This window comes from Tupaia chinensis, unplaced genomic scaffold (assembly GCF_000334495.1).
Source record: "Tupaia chinensis unplaced genomic scaffold, TupChi_1.0 Scaffold000320_2, whole genome shotgun sequence".
Classification (NCBI taxonomy): Eukaryota; Metazoa; Chordata; class Mammalia; order Scandentia; family Tupaiidae; genus Tupaia; species Tupaia belangeri.
This window is the reverse complement of record NW_006159814.1, coordinates 277,791-296,768: the sequence shown is the minus strand read 5'-3', so window position 1 is coordinate 296,768 and position 18,978 is coordinate 277,791. Positions and strand designations below refer to the sequence as shown.

General features: G+C 36.5%; 1 protein-coding gene across 1 annotated transcript in view; it reads left to right on the top strand.

Moving 5' to 3' along the window:
* Positions 1 to 18,978, top strand: part of RBBP8 (RB binding protein 8, endonuclease) — an 89,031-nt gene that overhangs the window by 7,729 nt on the left and 62,324 nt on the right. Inside the window, 2 exon segments of the mRNA XM_014588986.2 lie at positions 8,613 to 8,655; positions 15,304 to 15,399. Of these exon segments, the coding sequence (XP_014444472.1) occupies positions 8,613 to 8,655; positions 15,304 to 15,399 (139 nt within the window).

Genomic DNA, 18,978 nt, shown 5'->3' with positions numbered 1-18,978 from the left:
ACTGGTGAAAAATCACCCCCCACCCACTCCCCCGGTGGTGGCCACACTGCTGTCTCTTTTCCTCCAGTCTCCTCTTGGGATTTTTAACATTCACACATATGTGCCTTGTGTGAGTTTTAAGCTGCTGGGTCTGGGACTCGAACCACAGTCGACTATGTCAGAGTCCAACTACAAAACTGTTAGGCCATCTGTTGGTCCTCCGTTGTTTCTTTTTAATTTTTAATTTTTTTTCTTAAAGTATCAAAACACAAAGTAGGCAATAGAGAGTTACCTTCCTCCCCATACAAACAAGTAACTATTTTATTATAATTATTTTATTTAACTTTATTAATTTATTTATTATTTTCATTTGACCAGAGAGGGACAGAGTGAGTGAGTGACCAGAGAGAAAGTGAGAAAGCAGGCCACCAGGTCCAGGACTCGAAATGTGACCAGCCATGTGGGAGTCCAGTGCCCTCAACACCACGCCATCTGCTGGCTCCTACTTTTTTTATTTTTTGTGTATATATTCTTCCAAGGTTGGTTTCTCAAGTGTGCATATGTGTTCTTTCTTGCACTTAAACTTTCAGACTTTTTTCTTATTTTGGAAAATTTTGCACGTATATGAAAATAATATAACAATATGTTGTGTTATATATATTAGAACTACGGTCGACTACGTAGGAATCCAGCAACATAGCCATTATGCTAACTACTGGTCCCACAATATGTTGTTTTATATTAATAGGGTGCCATATTCATCAGATTTATAGAATATATAAAAACTCACAAATATTACACATTAGATAATTCTCTTAAATTTTGTGTAATATTTATGGCTTTTCTCTAATAGTCATCACATTCCCAGGAAAGTTAGTTTGTATACTTCAGAAAACTTTTTTTATCATTGTTTATTTAACTGTATTTATTTATTTATTTATTTATTTATTTATTTATTATTTTAGATTTGCTATAGGGCATGTGCACTTACTAAAGAGACAGAGAGAGAAAGTAAAAAACCAAGCTGCCAGGTTCAAGACTCAAAACATGGTTGGCCATGTGGGAGTCTAACACCTTAACCACCATGCCACCTGCTGGCCCCATACTCTGGAAGAATTTAAGTGAGAAATACAGCAATTGTTGGTATATATAGTTCCATGTATTTTAAATTTTTTTGTTTTTGGAGAGGTTTTTGCTATAGGGCATGTGTGCTCACCAGGCAGAGACAGAGACAGAAAGCAAGAAATCACCCCTCAGGGGGGATGGCCACACCACAATCCCTTCTCCATTCTCGTCTCTTCTTCTGCACGCACGCACATGCGCCTGGTGTGAGTTTTAAGCCACTGGGTCCGGGACATGAACCACGGTCGACTACGTGGGAGTCTAGAGACATAGCCATTACACTAACTGCTGGTCCCAGTTCCATGTATTTTATAAATGATGGGTTTTGGGCATGTATTTGAATTGATGAGAGCAGATAATTTTTGGTGCTTTATAATATATTGTTTGGGTCATTTTTTCCCAATTTTAGATCACTTATGGATTCTTAAAGGTATTAAGTGAATAAACAGTATTTTTTTTTAACTTTGATATGTCACTCAGCCATTGTGGTTTGGACCATCCAGATTTGCTGAAGGCAGAGCTTTTTTAATATTAGTCCTTTGTCAGTGTATTCCACATAGTTTCATGTAAAAGAAGATACTCAGACTGTGTGATAACATCAAAGACTTGCCTTAAAGGTATTACATATTTTTTTTTTTTTTTTTTTTTAAAGAAGATGAGGGATCCACTTGGAGAAACCAGTCTAAGAGGCTATTTGAAAGACATCAAACATGAACTTGTCTGGACTTCACAGATCTTGAAGTATACGTAGGAATCAAAATTGTCTCATTACTCTTAAAACTTGATGTTGTTTAAAAGAAAAAGAGACAAGTGTTATGACTTTCTAGTACTTAAGGGTTTTTTTTTTTTTTTTTTAAAGAGAGATTTTTGCTATAGAGCATGTGTGCTCAGTTGAGAGACAGAGAGACAGAAAGCAAGAAATCACCCTCCAGGGGGTTGACCATGCCACAATCCCTTCTTCTCCCTTCTCTTCTTGGGATTTTGGGCATGCATGCACATGCGTCTGGCATGAATTTTAAGCCGCCAGTCTGGGACTCCAACTGTGGTTGACTACGTGGGAGTTCAGCAACATAGCCCTTATGCTATGTGCTGGTCCCAGAGATATGTTATTTTTGCTTAGATACCCAAGGAAATATACCCATAGGAATATACATGCATCTAAATATGCTATTTGTTTTTAAAAGGTTTATTTTTTATTTAATTGAAATATAAAACAATAGCAAAAATATGTCATATACATGACATTATGTACACTGAACACACTATAATAAGTTACTATATTTCTTTCAAAACTAGGTGACAATAAATAGTCTCCCAATTTCTGTTGAAGAATAGCAATTGCAAACCAGACCTTTTTTAAAATAAAAAAATCTATAGACATTAATGCCTAAGTTTTTATGTCTTTTATCTTTAGGATAATCTTTTTTTTAAAAAAGAAAAAGAAAAGATAGAGACAGAAAGCAAGAAATTACATCCCCAGGTGGGGAACAGCAACACCGTAGTCCCCTTTTCTCTGTTCTCCGTTTGGGATTTTGGATGCACACACATGGACCCAGTATGAGGTTTAAGCTGCTGGGTCTAGGATTTGAACCACAGTTGATTATGTGGGAGTCCAGCAATGTAATCGTTACACAATCTCCTGGTCCTGGGTTATCATGTTTTTTAAATTTTATTTCATGAAAGAGAACATGTATGAAAGAGTATCCTTCAGCGAGCCAGGATCATGGGAACTCATGTGCCCATTTATTTCAGGTTGACCAGGATCACTATGTCATTTTACCATTGCAGAGTAGCTATCTGGGCTTCTATAGCTGGGTTAGGATAATTGTATCTTTTTGTGATTGTTCATACTAGTGTCTTATGTTTCTTTTGTGACAAATGCTACTACTATCGGGGTTAAACATAAATTGTTACTGATAATGTTACCCTGTATGCTTTTAATCCAGAACTAAAAGGTTTTAAAAAAAAAAATTAAAGCATTATTATATTTTAACTTTACTTGTTTATTATTTATTTATTATTATTTTTTCATTTGACCCTAGAGGGATAGAGTAAGAGAGAGAGAAAGGAAAAGAAAGAAAGAAAGCCACCAGGTCCAGGACTCAAAATGCAGTTGGCCATGTGGGAGTCCAGCGCTCTTAACCACCATGCTACCTGCCGGCCCCTAAAAAAATCTTTTAATAGAATTTCAAAGAAATTTCAGAATTCTTTTCATTTCAAAAATCTTAGTAAAATATTTTAGTATATATTTTTAATCATCTCTTTCAATTTTAGGTTTATTATTAAGAGTACAGGTAATAAGATGGAATTTACTTTCAGAATAGGACAATTTTTTTAAAGAATTATTTTATTTAACTTTTTAATATTTATTTATATATGTTTTAATTTGACCAGAGAGGAACAGAAAGAGAGAGAGAGTGAGAAATCAAACTGCCAGGTCTGGGACTCAAACCGTGATCAGCCATGTGGGAGTCCAGCACCCTTAACCATCATGCCACTTGCCAGCCCCAGAACATGACAATTTTAATAGTCTTTTGTCCATGACAGGTTGTACTGTCAACATCTCAGATAATATATTTTCTGTATCAGGTTAATATGGTAATTAGTTTCATAAGAAACTTGGCCGATTTTGAGGGTAAAACTGGGAACTTTTTGAAGAAATAGAAAAGTTTTGTAACAGATTAAATATTTTTATATTTAGTTTTGGATTGCTTTATTTATTTTCTCAAATGTCTCATCAGAAATTCCAAAAAAACGTTAAGACCACACAAATTAACAATGAAAAGAATTGCATGTAGTTTTGATATATAATGTCAATTTTCTACTCATTACTAAGAATGCTATGAGAAAAAAAAATGTTATCAGAAACTCAACATTCATTATTTTTTATTTTCATTCATATCTATAAATTCAGTAAAACATGGGGTCAGCAGATGGCCATGTGGCCAACTGTGGTTTGAGTCTCGGACATGGTGGCTTGAAACTCATGCCGGGCACGTGTATGTGCCCAAAATCCCAAGAGAAGGGATTGCTGCATGGCCATCCCCTCTTGGAGGGGATTTCTCAATTTCTGTCTCTCTAGCGAGTGTGCGTGCCTTATAGCAAAAAATCTCTCAAAAAAAAAAAACAATTCAGAATGGAATCAGCAGGTGGCGTGGTGGTTGGGGTGCTGGATACTACCACATGGGCAACCACAGTTCAAGTCCTGGACCTGGTGGCTTGCCTTCTCCCTTACTCTCTCTCACTCTCTCTCTCTCTCTCTCTTGTCAAATTAAAAAATAAGCAAATGAATAAATAAAAAGTTAAAAAAAATCGGTAAAACTCACAAAAATTTATTTACCCATTTTGAGATTATTACTTTTTTTTGTTTGTTTGTTTTTTTGGAGAGATTTTCACTGTAGGGCACGTGTGCTCGCCAGACAGACAGAGAGAGACATAGAGACAGAAAGCGAGAAATCACCCCCCAGGGGGGATGGTCACGCCGCAATCCCTCCTCCTCCATTCTCCTCTCGGGATCTTGGGCACGCACGAACACGCGCCCGATGTGAGTTTTAAGCCACCGGGTCCGGGACACGAACCGCGGTTGACTACGTGGGAGTCCAGTGACATAGCCATTACGCTAACTGCTGGTTCCCAGAGATTATTACATTTTAAACAAAGTAAGTGTACCTTTGATAGGATTGCATCTCATAAAAGTTTTCACTTTGGAATTGAAATTATTTATTAGGCAGTTGCAAATTGCCTGATCTATATATAAAGCCTCTGTTTTTCAGGAAAGGTACTATTAGGCTTATTTATAATTCAGAATTGTAAGTAACTTGTTTTAAAGTTATGATAGTATATATGTTATAGTTTGTTCTGAATAGAGAACTAAAATAAGAATTAGGCTAGCTAATTTTATGTGTAACAAATTGAATTTTTGCTTCATTTGTGAACTTTTAAATTTGTCGTGTGCTCTGTTTGTACATAAAGACCCTAGATTGTTTTGTTTCCTCCAAAATGAATGTATGAATGAATGTAAGGTTAATCATAGTACAATGCTTGGTCTTTTGAGCACTGTTTCCTCAATAGGTGTCTCAGGTTGCCAGTGTTAACAATCCCAAATACTTTGTTGAACAGACTACCTGTTCATACAGGAGCTGCATTGTTGTATAGCCTCATTCCTTCCGATGGGTGTGGAGCAGGATTAAAGCGTACTTTATAAGGGTTCTAATTGCAGATGCCTAATTGACATGATGAATAGCAAATGCTAAAATTTAAACACACACAAACCTGTTTTGGGACTGATCTGCGTGACAGAACAAATGTCTCAATGATGTTGGATGCATACAAGATAAAAGAGTAGTCTTTCCGTATTTCCCAAGAATTTTCTTTTGAAGTTTATATGGATTTTCTGTGTCATTGTTTCTTTTCTTAAAATGGTTTGTGGCAAGAATCCATTTCATTTTTGGCTGTACTTTACAGGGTTTTTTGTTTGTTTGTTTGTTTTTTAAAGATTTTTTGCCATAGGTTGTGTGCATTCACTGGAAAAAGACAGAGAGAGACAGAGAGAGGGAGAGGGGGAAAGTGAGATACCTCCCCCAAGGGATGATGGCCTTGCTACAGTTTCTCTCCTCCATTCTTGCAGGATTTGGGACACTCACGCACACACACCTTGCATGATTTTTTAAGTCACTGGGTCTGAGGCTCAAATTGTAGTTGGCTATGTGGGAATCCAGTGCCTTATGCACCATGCCACCCGCTGGCCCCAGCACTTTTTACTTCTAAAAGCATACCTGAGTTTCAGAAGTTTATAAAAATTAAAAACAAGAAAATCTGCCAACCAGTAAATTTCCAAACATTGAGAAGGAAAGAAGAGAGAAAAATTGCTGACTGTATTGTTTGACCTAGTTAGAATCCCAAGTTCTTTTCTTAACTCTTTGGGAATAATTTGATGTGTTATTGAGTACTTTCAAATTATTCTATATTTGTTTTCATTACCTGAAGGAGCAAGAAGGTTCTCAGGCTAAGAACTTAACAGATAAAAAAGGTTTTTAAAAAAATCAGAAAATCATACCAGTTTTTAACTCTTCAACATTTTTAAAGGATAAGTTTTCCCTTTATTGTTATGCTTTATATTTTAACAGTTTACCAAATCTCTTAGGGCAAATAGTTATTCAGCATAAATATTTTAGCTTTACATTTCACAGTAATCATAGATTGAAATGTAGGTGTAAGAAACAGTACAAAAAGAGCCAATGTACTCTTCTCCCAATTTTCCCCAGTGGTATTATCTTGTATAACTATAGTAGTAGTATGTTGCATAACCAAGAAAGTCATATTGTTACAGTCTACCAGTTTTATTCAGATCCCACCACTTTTATATGCCTTCACTTACGTGTGTATATAGCATAACACTTATTTATGTGTGTGTATTTAGTTCTCTGCATTTTTTTAAGAGATTTTTGCTATAGGGCACATGTACTCACCAGAAAAACAGAAAAAGAAATTACTCCCCCAAGGAGGATGGCCATGCCACAGTCCCTTCTCCTCCATTCTCCTCTTGGGATTGTGGACACACACACACACATGCCCAGCATGAGTCTCAAGCCTCTGGGTCCAAGACTCAGACCATGGTTGGCCATGTGGGAGTCCAGTGCCTTACCCACCACACAACCTGCTGGCCCCAGTTCTATGCATTTTAAGCAGATGTATAGATTCCTGTGACTGCTGCCAAAGTTTCTTCAGGCCACTCTTAAATCCCCACTACTTTCCTTTTGCTCCATCTCTCCAACCTCTTCCCACACATCATCTGTCTTCTATAACTGTGTAATTTCAAGAATGTTATGTAAGTGGTATCCTACAGAATGTAACCTTTGAGATTTGCTGGTTTTTATTCAACATAATGTCCTTGAGATCTATCCAAATTATTGCATTTAGTAATAGTTTTTCAGTAGTGTACGTGGTGACTAAATGCACCACGTTTTTTAGTTTTTGTTTCCCAAAGAACAATTCACAAGTTGCAGGACATTTGGGTTGTTTCTAATGTTTATCTATTATGAATAAAGCATATATAAACAATCGAGAGCAAGTTTTTATCTGTAACAGTTTTTAACTATCTGATTCATAAAATTTTAAAAAGACAGTCTCTTGGGGCTATCAGGTAGCGTGGTGGTTAAGGGCACTGGACTGACCGCAGTTTAATTCCCAGACCTGGTAGCTTGCTTTCTCTCTCTCTCTCTCTCTCTCTCTCTCTCTCTCTCTCTTTGTCACTCTGTAGTCAAATTAAAATAAAGTTAAATAACATAATTCTTAAAATAAATCAATAAAGTTACATAACATGATTCTTAAAAAATAAATCAATAAGGCATAGTCTCATGTGTCATAGCCTTCCTAACTCAGCCTCCCAGGTGGGACTACAGTTGAGTGTGCTGCCACTCCGAGCCCTTTTAGACAAGTCGCACCATGTTGCCCAGACTAGCGCTGAATTCCTAATTGTGCCTTAGCCTTCCCAGGTTGCTGAGATTACAGGTGCAGCCACTGTGTTCAGTCTTTAAGCAAAACTGAGAATTAAATCTGAGTCTTCCAAATGGTCTCAACCTGCAGAGCACAGTGTTTTAGTAATGTGTGCCATGGCATAGCAGACCCCTAACTTTTTATTTACTCAAATTATAGGTAATCGAATTGACCTATGTAATTAAAACTCACACCGGGTGCATGTGCGTGCCTGTGCAAGATCCTGGAGGAGAATGAAGAAGAAGGGATTGCAGCGTGGCCATCCACCCTGGGGGGTGATTTCTCACTTTCCCTCTGTCTTTCTCTTTCTCTCTCTCTCTCTTCCTCTTCCTCTCTCTCCCCCTCTCTCAGGCAAGCGCATGCACCTCTTTAAAAAAACCTCTTAAAAAATGTATATATAGTAGATATTGAGATAAAAACCACTAGTTGTCTTTAAGTACTTTTCTGTAAGCAGTTTTGCTCTTAGCCCAGGACTTCCTGCCACAATCTAGTTTAATCCCATAAAATTTGAGCCTACATAGAATTGTTGCTATTAGCAAATATGTAGGCTATGTCAGAACATAGACTTTCATTTATTGTGAACTTCTAATTATATGCTTGTGCCTGTTATTAGAAAAGAAATAAGTCACTTTAGGTGGGGAAATTTTTATTCTACTTGACTGTTATATAATAAAGTAGTAACGTTGTGGATATACTTTTGTTACCTCACTGTACAAACAAGTAGAATATCCTCTTTACACACAAGTGGGACCAGGTTCAATATTCAGAGACTACATTGAAGTGACTTGCTAGTGTAGCATACTGAATGAAGCAGACAATGAAAAATCTTTTTCCTAGAAGTGATATATTGTTTCTGTACAAATTTATATAGAAAGATTTTCTAAATATAATCTTACTAGAATTCATGAATTACCAAAGGCAAGAATTTGTCTCATAAAGGAACTTAGATATCTGCTTTAGAAATGGTGAAATACTTAAATAAAATACCGTGGGCTTTTTTCTTTTTTACTCTTCAGGTTTACAAGCAAAAGTAACCAAACTGAAAAAGGAACGAATTTTGTAAGTATCTGTATGTAACGTTGATGTCTTATTTATAAAGTAATGATTTTAATGTCCTATTTGAGCTCAATGTTTTATTTATAAAGAAATTAGCTTTACTCGGTGTGGACCTTGAATAGTTATAGCATTTTTTCTTTCAAAATTCTAAGATAAGAAAAATATTTTTGTAATTTAAGTGTAACCTTGGTTAATATTTGGATATGTATATATATGTACATTTACAGACAATTTCTGTATGTTTATGTATCTTGTTCCATAAAGTATTTAAGATGAGAACTAATCTGTAAACTCATTTTGATTTGTCAATGGCAATTTTTTTCTCAGATCTGATTAATACTTGGAATTCAAAATGCTACAAGAGGAGAGCCGAATAATTCTGGGATTTCTAAACTCATAAAAAATGGAAACTAAATGTTTTTTCAGAGTGCTCTTTTGGATCGTTTGAAATTACCAGAGGATCCTCAATTATTGTTTGTTCAAATTTTCCACATTTAGAAATCTAAATCAGGTAGCATAGCAGAGTATCAGTACTGTAGTGAAAATCAGTATTACTGTGACAAATAATATACTTGCTTTGTAATATATACCTGTGGAATACCTCATGTTCCTGAAGTTTTCAAGTTAAAACTGAGAGCTAGAGTTAGTTACCCATCTATCAGAATACACTCAGTTGTTTCTCTGTCTTAATATGAAAATTGGGAAATTTGTCTTCATACCTCTAAAGTCATGTTTGGAAGTAGATTTAATTCAGAAATATAAAATCATTAAGTTTTGGGTTTTTAACTCATTTATTTCTTTCATGAGTCAGAAAGAGACAGAGATAGAGACAGACAGCATGCCCATCAGGTCTTGACACTGCAGTCTACCTCCACCTTCAGCCAGTCCTGGATCATGGGCACCTGTGTACTTGCCAGGTATACTCCGGAGGTCTCCATATGTGAACCTGGAACTTTCTCATGTGGTTCAGTCATGCAGAGTATTGCATTTTACCACTGTTCCACCATCTGGCTAAAATGATCAGTTTATAAAATGTTTTTTTTTTAAATAATAATTTTGTGGTTCTTTTGAATTATTAACATTTCTAAATGCTTTGCAATGTTGAAAGAATACTTGTTCCTACCTTAAAGATGTAATCTTAAACCTCCTTATCCATAGCATAAACCATCTCTGTTTCCGTGGTAGAGCCATGTTTAGTTCCACAACTGAGAGAGATTTTCTTTGTGTATAAAAGTAAATAAGCCTTTTACAGTAAGGAAAATGTGTTTTTTCACATAGAATGCCCAAAGAAAGGATATTTTACGACTGGTTAATCAGTGACTCAAAATCAGTAAAGACAAGTCTTCTGTTTGTCTTGCCCTCTTAGATTTGATTCAGTATGGCAAGACAGCCATTATCGTTCTAATCATTAGTTGCAGAACATTCTTTTATCTGTTTTAACTACTTATAAAAGTTTGTCTAGGGGATGGCAGGTGGGGTGGTGGATAAAGCCTCTGGATTCCCACATGACCAACCATGGTTTGAGTCCTGGACCTGATGGCTTGCTTTCTCGCTTTCCCTTTCTCTCTCTCTCTCTCTCTGTCTGGTCAAATTAACATAATAATAACAACAACAACAAATGGAATTAAATAATTCTTTAAAAAAAAGTTTGCCTGAAACATTCCCTAGCAGATTTCCTTGAACTTGTTGACAATAATTGTGTGGTCATTTCCAGACCATATCTGGCAAGAGGAATTAAATTAACATAAGTGGCTGAGGCTAATAAAGATTCTGATTGTACAAATAGATATTAATAAATGTATTGTTGATAACGAGCACTAGGATTCTCACTATCAGTTGAAAGTAGTTACAAAAGTCAGGGAAAAAAAGGCTAGCATTAAAACTATGATACTGTATAGAAACTCAAGTTATTAGTTTGTAGTCATGGTTTTTAATATACAGACAGATAAATAGATGTAGGTAATGATATTTGTTAGTCTGTGCAAGGATGCATATATTGGGTCTTTGGAAAAGTCATGACGCAGTTTTGCATAGGAAAAAATGTCATGACTTTTCCGATGGCCCAATATTTCTCAGTCTTGGTCCATGTCCTACAAGCAGTTACACCCCAGTAGTAAGGAGTGCACCGTAAGCTCAGATCTTGATTTCTAGGTAATGTTGCTCAGTAAAAGAAAAACCTAATTCCAGAGCTTGGAGCACACAAAATACTAGAAAAGCTGGAACATTTTCTGGTGCCAGAAAATAAATAATGCTAAAAAACATGATGGCATATTGAAAAGATGTGTAAGAAACTTGAAATTCTCAGTGGCAAAATCTAGGACAATTTAAGTAATTCATTATACTACCCATAGAATAAAGAGAAAATGCTTTCTTAGAATTCCAATTAGTAAATGTAGAAAGAAATGATGGAAATGTAAAGTCACTGTTTGGCAAACATCACAGCAGTAATTGTAAAGGCAAAGATCATCAATAGAGACTTACAATTAAGCTAGTCCTACTTCTGTGGCCCAGAGTATAGTAGCCAGTGTAGCTTTGGGGTATAAGTTCCTTAAATGGGATACATTTTTTTTTTTTAGTTTCTGTGGACACAAATGATTTCAAAACTTTCCATCCTTTTATTAACTATTGAAGGTATTACCATATGTTTATATGTGTCAGAATGATCTGAATGGTTATAGAAAAAAAAACCCTATATGTATAAATTCTCTCTATAATAAAAATTAGTTCAAAAGTAAACATAATGAAATTACATCAGTTGAATGAGGAAAATAGCTCTTTTTTGGTTAATGTAGATTCACTTATTCTATCTACTTGAAATCAAAAAGTACTCTTTTTTTATTGAGGAAGAAACAGACACTTCTTCAGTAGTGTAAATATCTTAGTAGTTTTAGATTTAAAATTATAAAATATACTTATTCTATTTTCATCTTCATATGTTATAGATCAATTAGAGGTGGTTTTTATAAGCACTGTTAATCAGAGTATGAGTACTGTCAGTGACTTGGCATGATAATTAAATGTATACCAAATAAAACAGTTGAATTACCATGCTGAAGTTATTCTATAAGTCTCCCCTCACATGTATACCATTTATAAGAATTCTTGTTTCTTCTGACCTTTTGTAATATCAAAGGGTTAATATTTCAGGATTGATTAATAGTTAGCAAATTCTTTACATTACACCTTGGTTCACTGGTTAATGATCTTATAAATGCTGAATGAATACCATTCATTACAATAGCATCCTTTAAATGTTAGTCACTTTTTTTTTTTAATTCTATTTTTTACAAACTTTTTTTTTTTGGAGAGGTTTTTGCTACAGGGCATGTGCACTCGCCAGACAGACAGAGAGAGACAGAGAGACAGAAAGTAAGAAATCACCCCCCCCCCCGGGGGGATGGCCATGCTGCAATCCCTTCTCCTCCATTCTCCCCTCAGGATCTTGGGCACTCACGCACACACGCCCGGCGTGAGTTTAAACCACTGGGTCCGGGACTCAAACTGCAGTGGACCATGTGGGAGTCCAGCGACATAGCCATTACGGTAACTGCTGGTCCCAAATGTTAATCACTTTTAAGAAGCAGTAGTAAGGGCCAACACCATAGCATAGTGATCAAATGCTTGTATGGAGGGGGCTAGATCTCATGTGACTGACCATGGTTAAAATTCTGGCCTCAGCAGCATGAAGCACACTGGATCCTAATGGGAAGGAGGAATGGAGGAGAGGGATTATAGTGTGATCAGGCTCCACTGATTTCTCTTTTTCTTACATGCACACACCCTCTGGTATTTAGGGGAGGAAAAGCAATAATAAAACCAAAGAAATTTTTTTTTATTGTGTTTGCTATTTAAATATATTTTTATACTACATTCACTGAATGTCTTTGAAAGAAATTAGTTTTATTATTATAATAATTTACAAAATACTGTTTTATTATTATTATAGTGAATTCTTCATGTAGGCCTAGTAATTTTATTTTCTAAACTACTAAATGATAAATTTATAGCTATAAAATAGTATTTTACCATATCTTGAATCAGAATCATTTTCCTGCATATTGAATGATTAGACATGATTCTAAATGACCCACAGCCCAGCTTAGTGGCACAGTTCATAGCATACTGGAGACTACAGTCCTGGAAACCACATGGCCAACTGGGTTCAGATCCTCCACCCAGTCAACCTAAAACACCAGGTCTACACACACAAATGTCCAAGATCCTGGTGAATTGATGGCTGGAAGAGGGGAATTGTGGCGTGCCCAGATTTGGTCAAGGGTGCTTCTCCCCCTTTCTTTCTCTCTCTCATATATACACACTCTCTGTTATGAATAAAGTGAAATGATCTAGAGTTACTTATTACAGATATTTTTATAATAGATTTTTAAAATTTATTTTATTATTATTTTATTCTGACTGGAGAGAGACATGCTGAAAGAAGAGCAGGGAGAGTGAGAAAGCAATCCACCAGGTCTGGGATTCAAATCATGCTCAGCCATGTGGGAGTCCAGCCCCTCACCCACCACGCTACTTGCTGGCCCCTATAACAGATTTTTTACATAGAAATATTTCTCCACACCTATAACCAGTCACATGAAAAAGGTTCTTAAATTTGTAAATAGTGTTGAAAGTTCCTTTTCAAAGAAATTACGTGTGATATCTCTGAATATTAAAAAATGGAAACACAACTCATTATTTAGTAGCAGATAATAACAACTTACTTCACTATATAGTTTACAGTCATTTAATTTTCTTAGCAACCTTTTAATATATATTGTAATTACTCTATCCATGTGTACCTAAGATAGCTTGAGGTTATACATTTTGGAAGAACAAATGAGTAAATTCTCTAAATAATTAGAGTATGAAAGGGATGCTTCATTTTACACTCTCCAGAATAAATTAGATCTTTGCATTGTGGGACCAGGAACTTGAGTTTACTTATATTAACCATAATCCCTCTTTCCCACTACATTTTACAGTATATGGTCAAGGTGTCATAACAGTTATGACGTCTTACCTCCATATTGTTAGAATAACTGTATTTGTAAGCTATTCCAGTTTTGGGGGTTTTCAACTGGAAGAAGTGGTTCAACTATTCTATTGCATATGCGCACCTACACACACACACATGCACACATAGTCCTAAGGTATTCCTACCTAGAAAAAACTATTTGTTCGTCATTTAATTGTTTTAGACCTGTTTTTTGATGATGGTCAAGTTATTGCCACACATGGCTATTGCCCTTCTACACAAGTTTATTCACAAAATTAAATGTAGAAATGTTGAGTGTTGAATATTGTGAGATTATTTGAAAAGATGTACTTGAGTCTGGTCTGTCTGATTTTTTTGGGAGGGAGAGGTTTTTGCTATAGGACGCATGCGCTTGCCAGACAGAGAGAGACAGAGAGACAGAAAATGAGAAATCACACCCCCCCCCAGGGGGGGGATGGCCACGCCGCAATCCCTTCTCCTCCATTCTCCTCTCGGAATCTTGGGCACGCACGCACACGCTCCTGGCGTCAGTTTTAAGCCACCAGGTCCGGGACTTGAACCGCAGTCGACTACATGGGAGTCCAGCGACATAGCCATTACACTAATTGCTGGTCCCTGCCTGATTCTTTTAACCTGCTAGTGGACATGGATTACATCTGTTTTTACTGATGTATATGTATCTGTTACTTAAAAACTGATTCGACTGTCTCAATGGCCAGTTGATGAATTTGATCATCTGATTATCAACCTTTACTTACTTATTTTTAAAATTAACTTACTTGTTTCATGAGAGCAAGAAACAGAGAGAAAGACAAACACCTTCAACAGAATTCCATATCACAATCCTTTCACCTCAGCCTTCCAAGATGGATGCATGCACCTTGCATGTAGTCAGCTGGAGAGCTAAACCTGTGATCTTTCATGTGGATCTAGCCTTTTTTAGAGCAGTATATTACCAAGATGCCACACCAGCCATTATGTAAAGGAAAAAAAATGGAGCTTTTATATTTTCCACTGAGGAAATAATAAGGATGACATTAGCTTAAATGGCTTAAAACTCAAACAGGGCATGTGCCAGTGCATGTCCAAGATCCCAGGAGAAGAGATTGCAGCATGGCCATGCCCTACCAGGGAGGTGATATTTCACATTCCGTCTCACTGTCTCTGTCTCTTTCCAGCAAGTGCACACACCTAAGGCAAAAACCTCTGGGACCAGCAAGTGGCATAATGGTTATGTCACTGGACTCCCACAGTCTACTGCAGTTAAAGTCCCAGACCCAGTGACTTAAAATTACAACCAGCACATGTGCGTGTGTGCCCAAGATCCTGAGAGGAGAATGGAGGAGACGGAATAGCAGCATGGCCATCCCTTCTTGGGGGTGATTTCTCGCTTTCTGTCTCTGTCTCTCTGTCTCTGGAGAGTCCACATGCCCTATAGCAAAAATCCCCCCCCAAAAAAGAAAATAATTTATCTATAGTATATAGAAAAGAGCAGATTTTATCATTTGAACAAGATATTCAAACATCACCTTTTAAGTTGTTTTGTTTTAATATAAGAAACTCATGATATGTAAATTATGAGACCAAACTTTGAATTTCTTATAACAGGATTTCTCTGTTATTTTTTCCCTGAAAAACATACTTTTGACTTTTAGAGATGCACAAAGACTGGAAGAATTTTTCACCAAAAATCAACAGCTGAGAGAGCAACAGAAAGTCCTTCATGAAACCATTAAAGTTTTAGAAGATCGGTGAGTTTAGTGCTTGTATCTTGAGTTAGAGGTGATTTCTCTCTCTATTGGGGATACATTGGTTTTGATTTGTAATCAGTTCCAGCATTGAAAGTGATCTTTTCTTAGCTTTCCATCACCTTGAATAAGTAATCTATGAACTTAAGGGTGTACTCTTATAGGCTTGATTTTTAATTAATTGTAACAGTCATGGGAACCAGCAGATGGCATAATGGTTATGTCACTGGTCTCCCACGTGGTTGACCACAGTTCAAGTCCTGGACCCAGTGGCTTAAAATGCACCCCAGGCACGGGTGTGTGCCTGCCCAAGATTCCGAGAGGAGAATGGAGGAGAAGGGATTGCAGTGTGTCCATCCCTGTGGGGGATGATTTCTCACTTTCTGTCTCTGTCTGGCAAGCACACACATCCTATAGCAAAAATTTGTCTTAAAAAAATAATTGTACCAATCACATCAGTTTACCTTTTAAATAATGTCTTTATCTGATGAAGGTCAGACTTAAGTGTAACAATGTTCTAATTTATTTCATTCTATATTTTTTCTTTTTACTTCTAAGTAGGTCAAAGCTGCTTCACAATTCTATTTCTGCCTCCTTTTCTTATTCCTGCCATTCTTTTTTCTTGTATATTTCTCCACCTCTAGGGACTTTTCTTTCTAAATAGTTCTGGGATAGTATAATCACTTACTTTACTTTCTTTGTGAATGAATCATACAACAAACAAATCATATCTGGTTATGAGTGCTATTAAAAAAAAAGCCTAAGTAATATAATTGAATGATCATGGGCATTGGAAAATGGAAGAATACTGCTGGATTGTCAAGGATAGCATTTCTGAGGAAGTGCTGTTTGAACTGAGTCCTGACTAACAAAAAGGAATGAGTAACTTGAAGAACTAGAGACAAAAGGAGATGGAACAGGCAAATGCAAGAAGCCTAAGGTGAAAGTTAATTTTAATACTGATATCTGAGAAACCCAAAGTCTACTACAGGGCCAAGCCCTATGGCACAATAGTTGGGCATTATGTATAGGAAGCCAAATCTAAAGTGGCTCACTGGGATTCGAATTCCTGCCTTGCTGGATTTAGTTTGGGCTTTCAGTTCTGTTATCCTTTGTATCTAGTACTTCCCTTCTAAGTGAGTTTTCCTTTTCTAGGTTTTTTCTGAGGAAAAAAGTCAGTGGCGAGTGCTCCCACCCTTTCCATGGAAATCTTTTCTAAATTACTTCTCTTTATTTAGTTAATATATTTAATTACTTAAATTATTCTTTTTATTTAGCAGTTTCTTTAAAATTAGATTCTATAAGATCTGTTCTACCTCTCGTCATTAATTTCATGTAAATACCACTTTTGCTGTTTTTTAATCTTAACTGTTCTCTTCCCTTTCATTCTGTTCACCTTTACATTTTTAAGAAAGTAGAACTGTAATTCATTACATAGTATTAACTTGGTGTGGGAATGTGTGAGGGCAAGGAGTATGTGCCTTATTTCTTTATATACATGACATGCTTTTTCTCTCCTTTATATATTTGCTTTTTCTCATCTTTCTTCATATACAACTTTTAAATTTTCTTCTGGGTATACTTTAAGATTTATCGCATGCTTTGTGAAGCCTCATTTACTTAAACCCCCTTTGTTTTTAAATGTAAGAGCTGGGTCTGGTTCCATGGCCTGGTGGTTAAGACAGCTGCATCCCGCATGGCCAATCTCAAAGTTCGATTCCCAGACCTGGCAACTGGAAAAACATGCCAGATACATGTGCATGCATGCCTAAAATCTTGAAAAGAGGATGAGGGACCAGCAGATGGCATAATGGTTACATTGCTAGATTCCCACATGGCTGACTATGGTTCAAGTCCTGGGCTCCCAGGCTTGAGACTCATGCCAGGCTTGAGACTCATGCCAGGCTTGTGTGCATGTGTACCTAAAATCCCGAGAGGAGAATGGAGGAGAAAGGATTATAGCATTGCCACGAGGGGTGATTTCTTACCTTCTGTCTCTCTCTGTCTCTCCGGTGAATGCATGCTCCCTATAGCAAAAATTTCTTTAAAAAGAGAAAAGAGGAAGAGATGGAAGAGAAAAGATTAACCATTCCCCATGGTTGGGAGGTGCTTTCTTTTTTCCCTCCCTCCCTGTCGCCCTGTCCCTGGTGAGTGCATGTGCCCTCTAACAATAAATAAATAAATGTAAGAGCTGATGAGTGTTTTTTAACATTTAACTTTATTATTATTATTTAATATTTACAGAGAGAGAAAGAGACAGAAAGAGAGGGGGAAAGTGAGAAAGCAAGCCTCCATGTCCAGAATTTGAACCATGGTCAGCCATGTGGGAGTCCAGTGCCCTTAACCACCATACCACCTGCTGACCCTGAGCTAATATATATTAAAGGTCCACTTTTTACCCAGGCATATGGTACTTGATATTAGTACCATAAGGTATGTGATAACTCCATTTTATATGTGAAGAAATTTAGGTGGCAAGAGTTCAGAAACCGTCCCAAGGTCATATAGGTAATAGTTAATGGAAAATGCATATTACAAAAATAGTATGGGTTTCAAAACTTTCTTGCACCAAAATAAGCTCTTTCATTCCATTTTTAGTGAACTTTTTGAAGTCCCCTAGTCTTACTTTCACATACCAACCAGTAATTCAGCCACAACTTTCTGTCAGTTATCTAAGGTTATCAGGGTGTTTTAAATGGATCAGATATTTCACCTTTTTTAACAAATCTGTCCTGGAGCCTCCATGCTGCTCTATTCTGGACTCTTCTCATTATTTGGTGCATAGCAGTCATAAGAAAATTCCTTTCACTACTTTCCTATTTCATATATTTCATAACTTCCCTTTCTAAAATTTATTTTCCCTTCATTCGGAAGAGTGTATACTCTACTAAGTCTTTGAGCCAAGATATGTAGGAAGTAAAAAAGTTTATTTTAGAAAAATGAAGCATATATAAAAGTAGATGTAATAGTATAACCAGTTCTAATGTACCTATCACCCAGCTTCAATAGTTATTAACTATGGTGATTACTGTTTCATCTATAGTTCCACCAATCCGCCTTACTACCTGTCATTTTGAAGCATATTCCAGAAATCAAATATACACATATGATACATGTAAGCAATGTATATACAGTTGAACTTTAAACAATGTAGGGGTTGGGGCACCAACTCCTGTGTAATCAGAAGTCTGCGTATAGCTTTTGACTCCCCCAAAGCTTAAAACTACTAATAGCCTACTGTTGACCAGAAGCCTTTATTGTTAATATAAATAATCAATTGATACATATTTTGTATATTATATATATTATATACTTCATTACAATAAAGTAGGCTAGAGAAATAAAAATGTTATTAAGAAAATCACAAGGGGGACCAGCAGATAGCATAATAGTTTTACGTCACTGGACCCCCATGTGGTTGACCGTGGTTTGAGTCCTGGATCCATAACTTAAAACTCACACTGGGCCTGAGACCAACAGTTAGCGTAAAGGCTGTGCAAGTCCTAGACCCGGTGGCTTAAACTCACACCAAGCGCGTGTGCATGTGTGCCCAAGATCCCAAGAGGAGAATGGAGTAGAAGG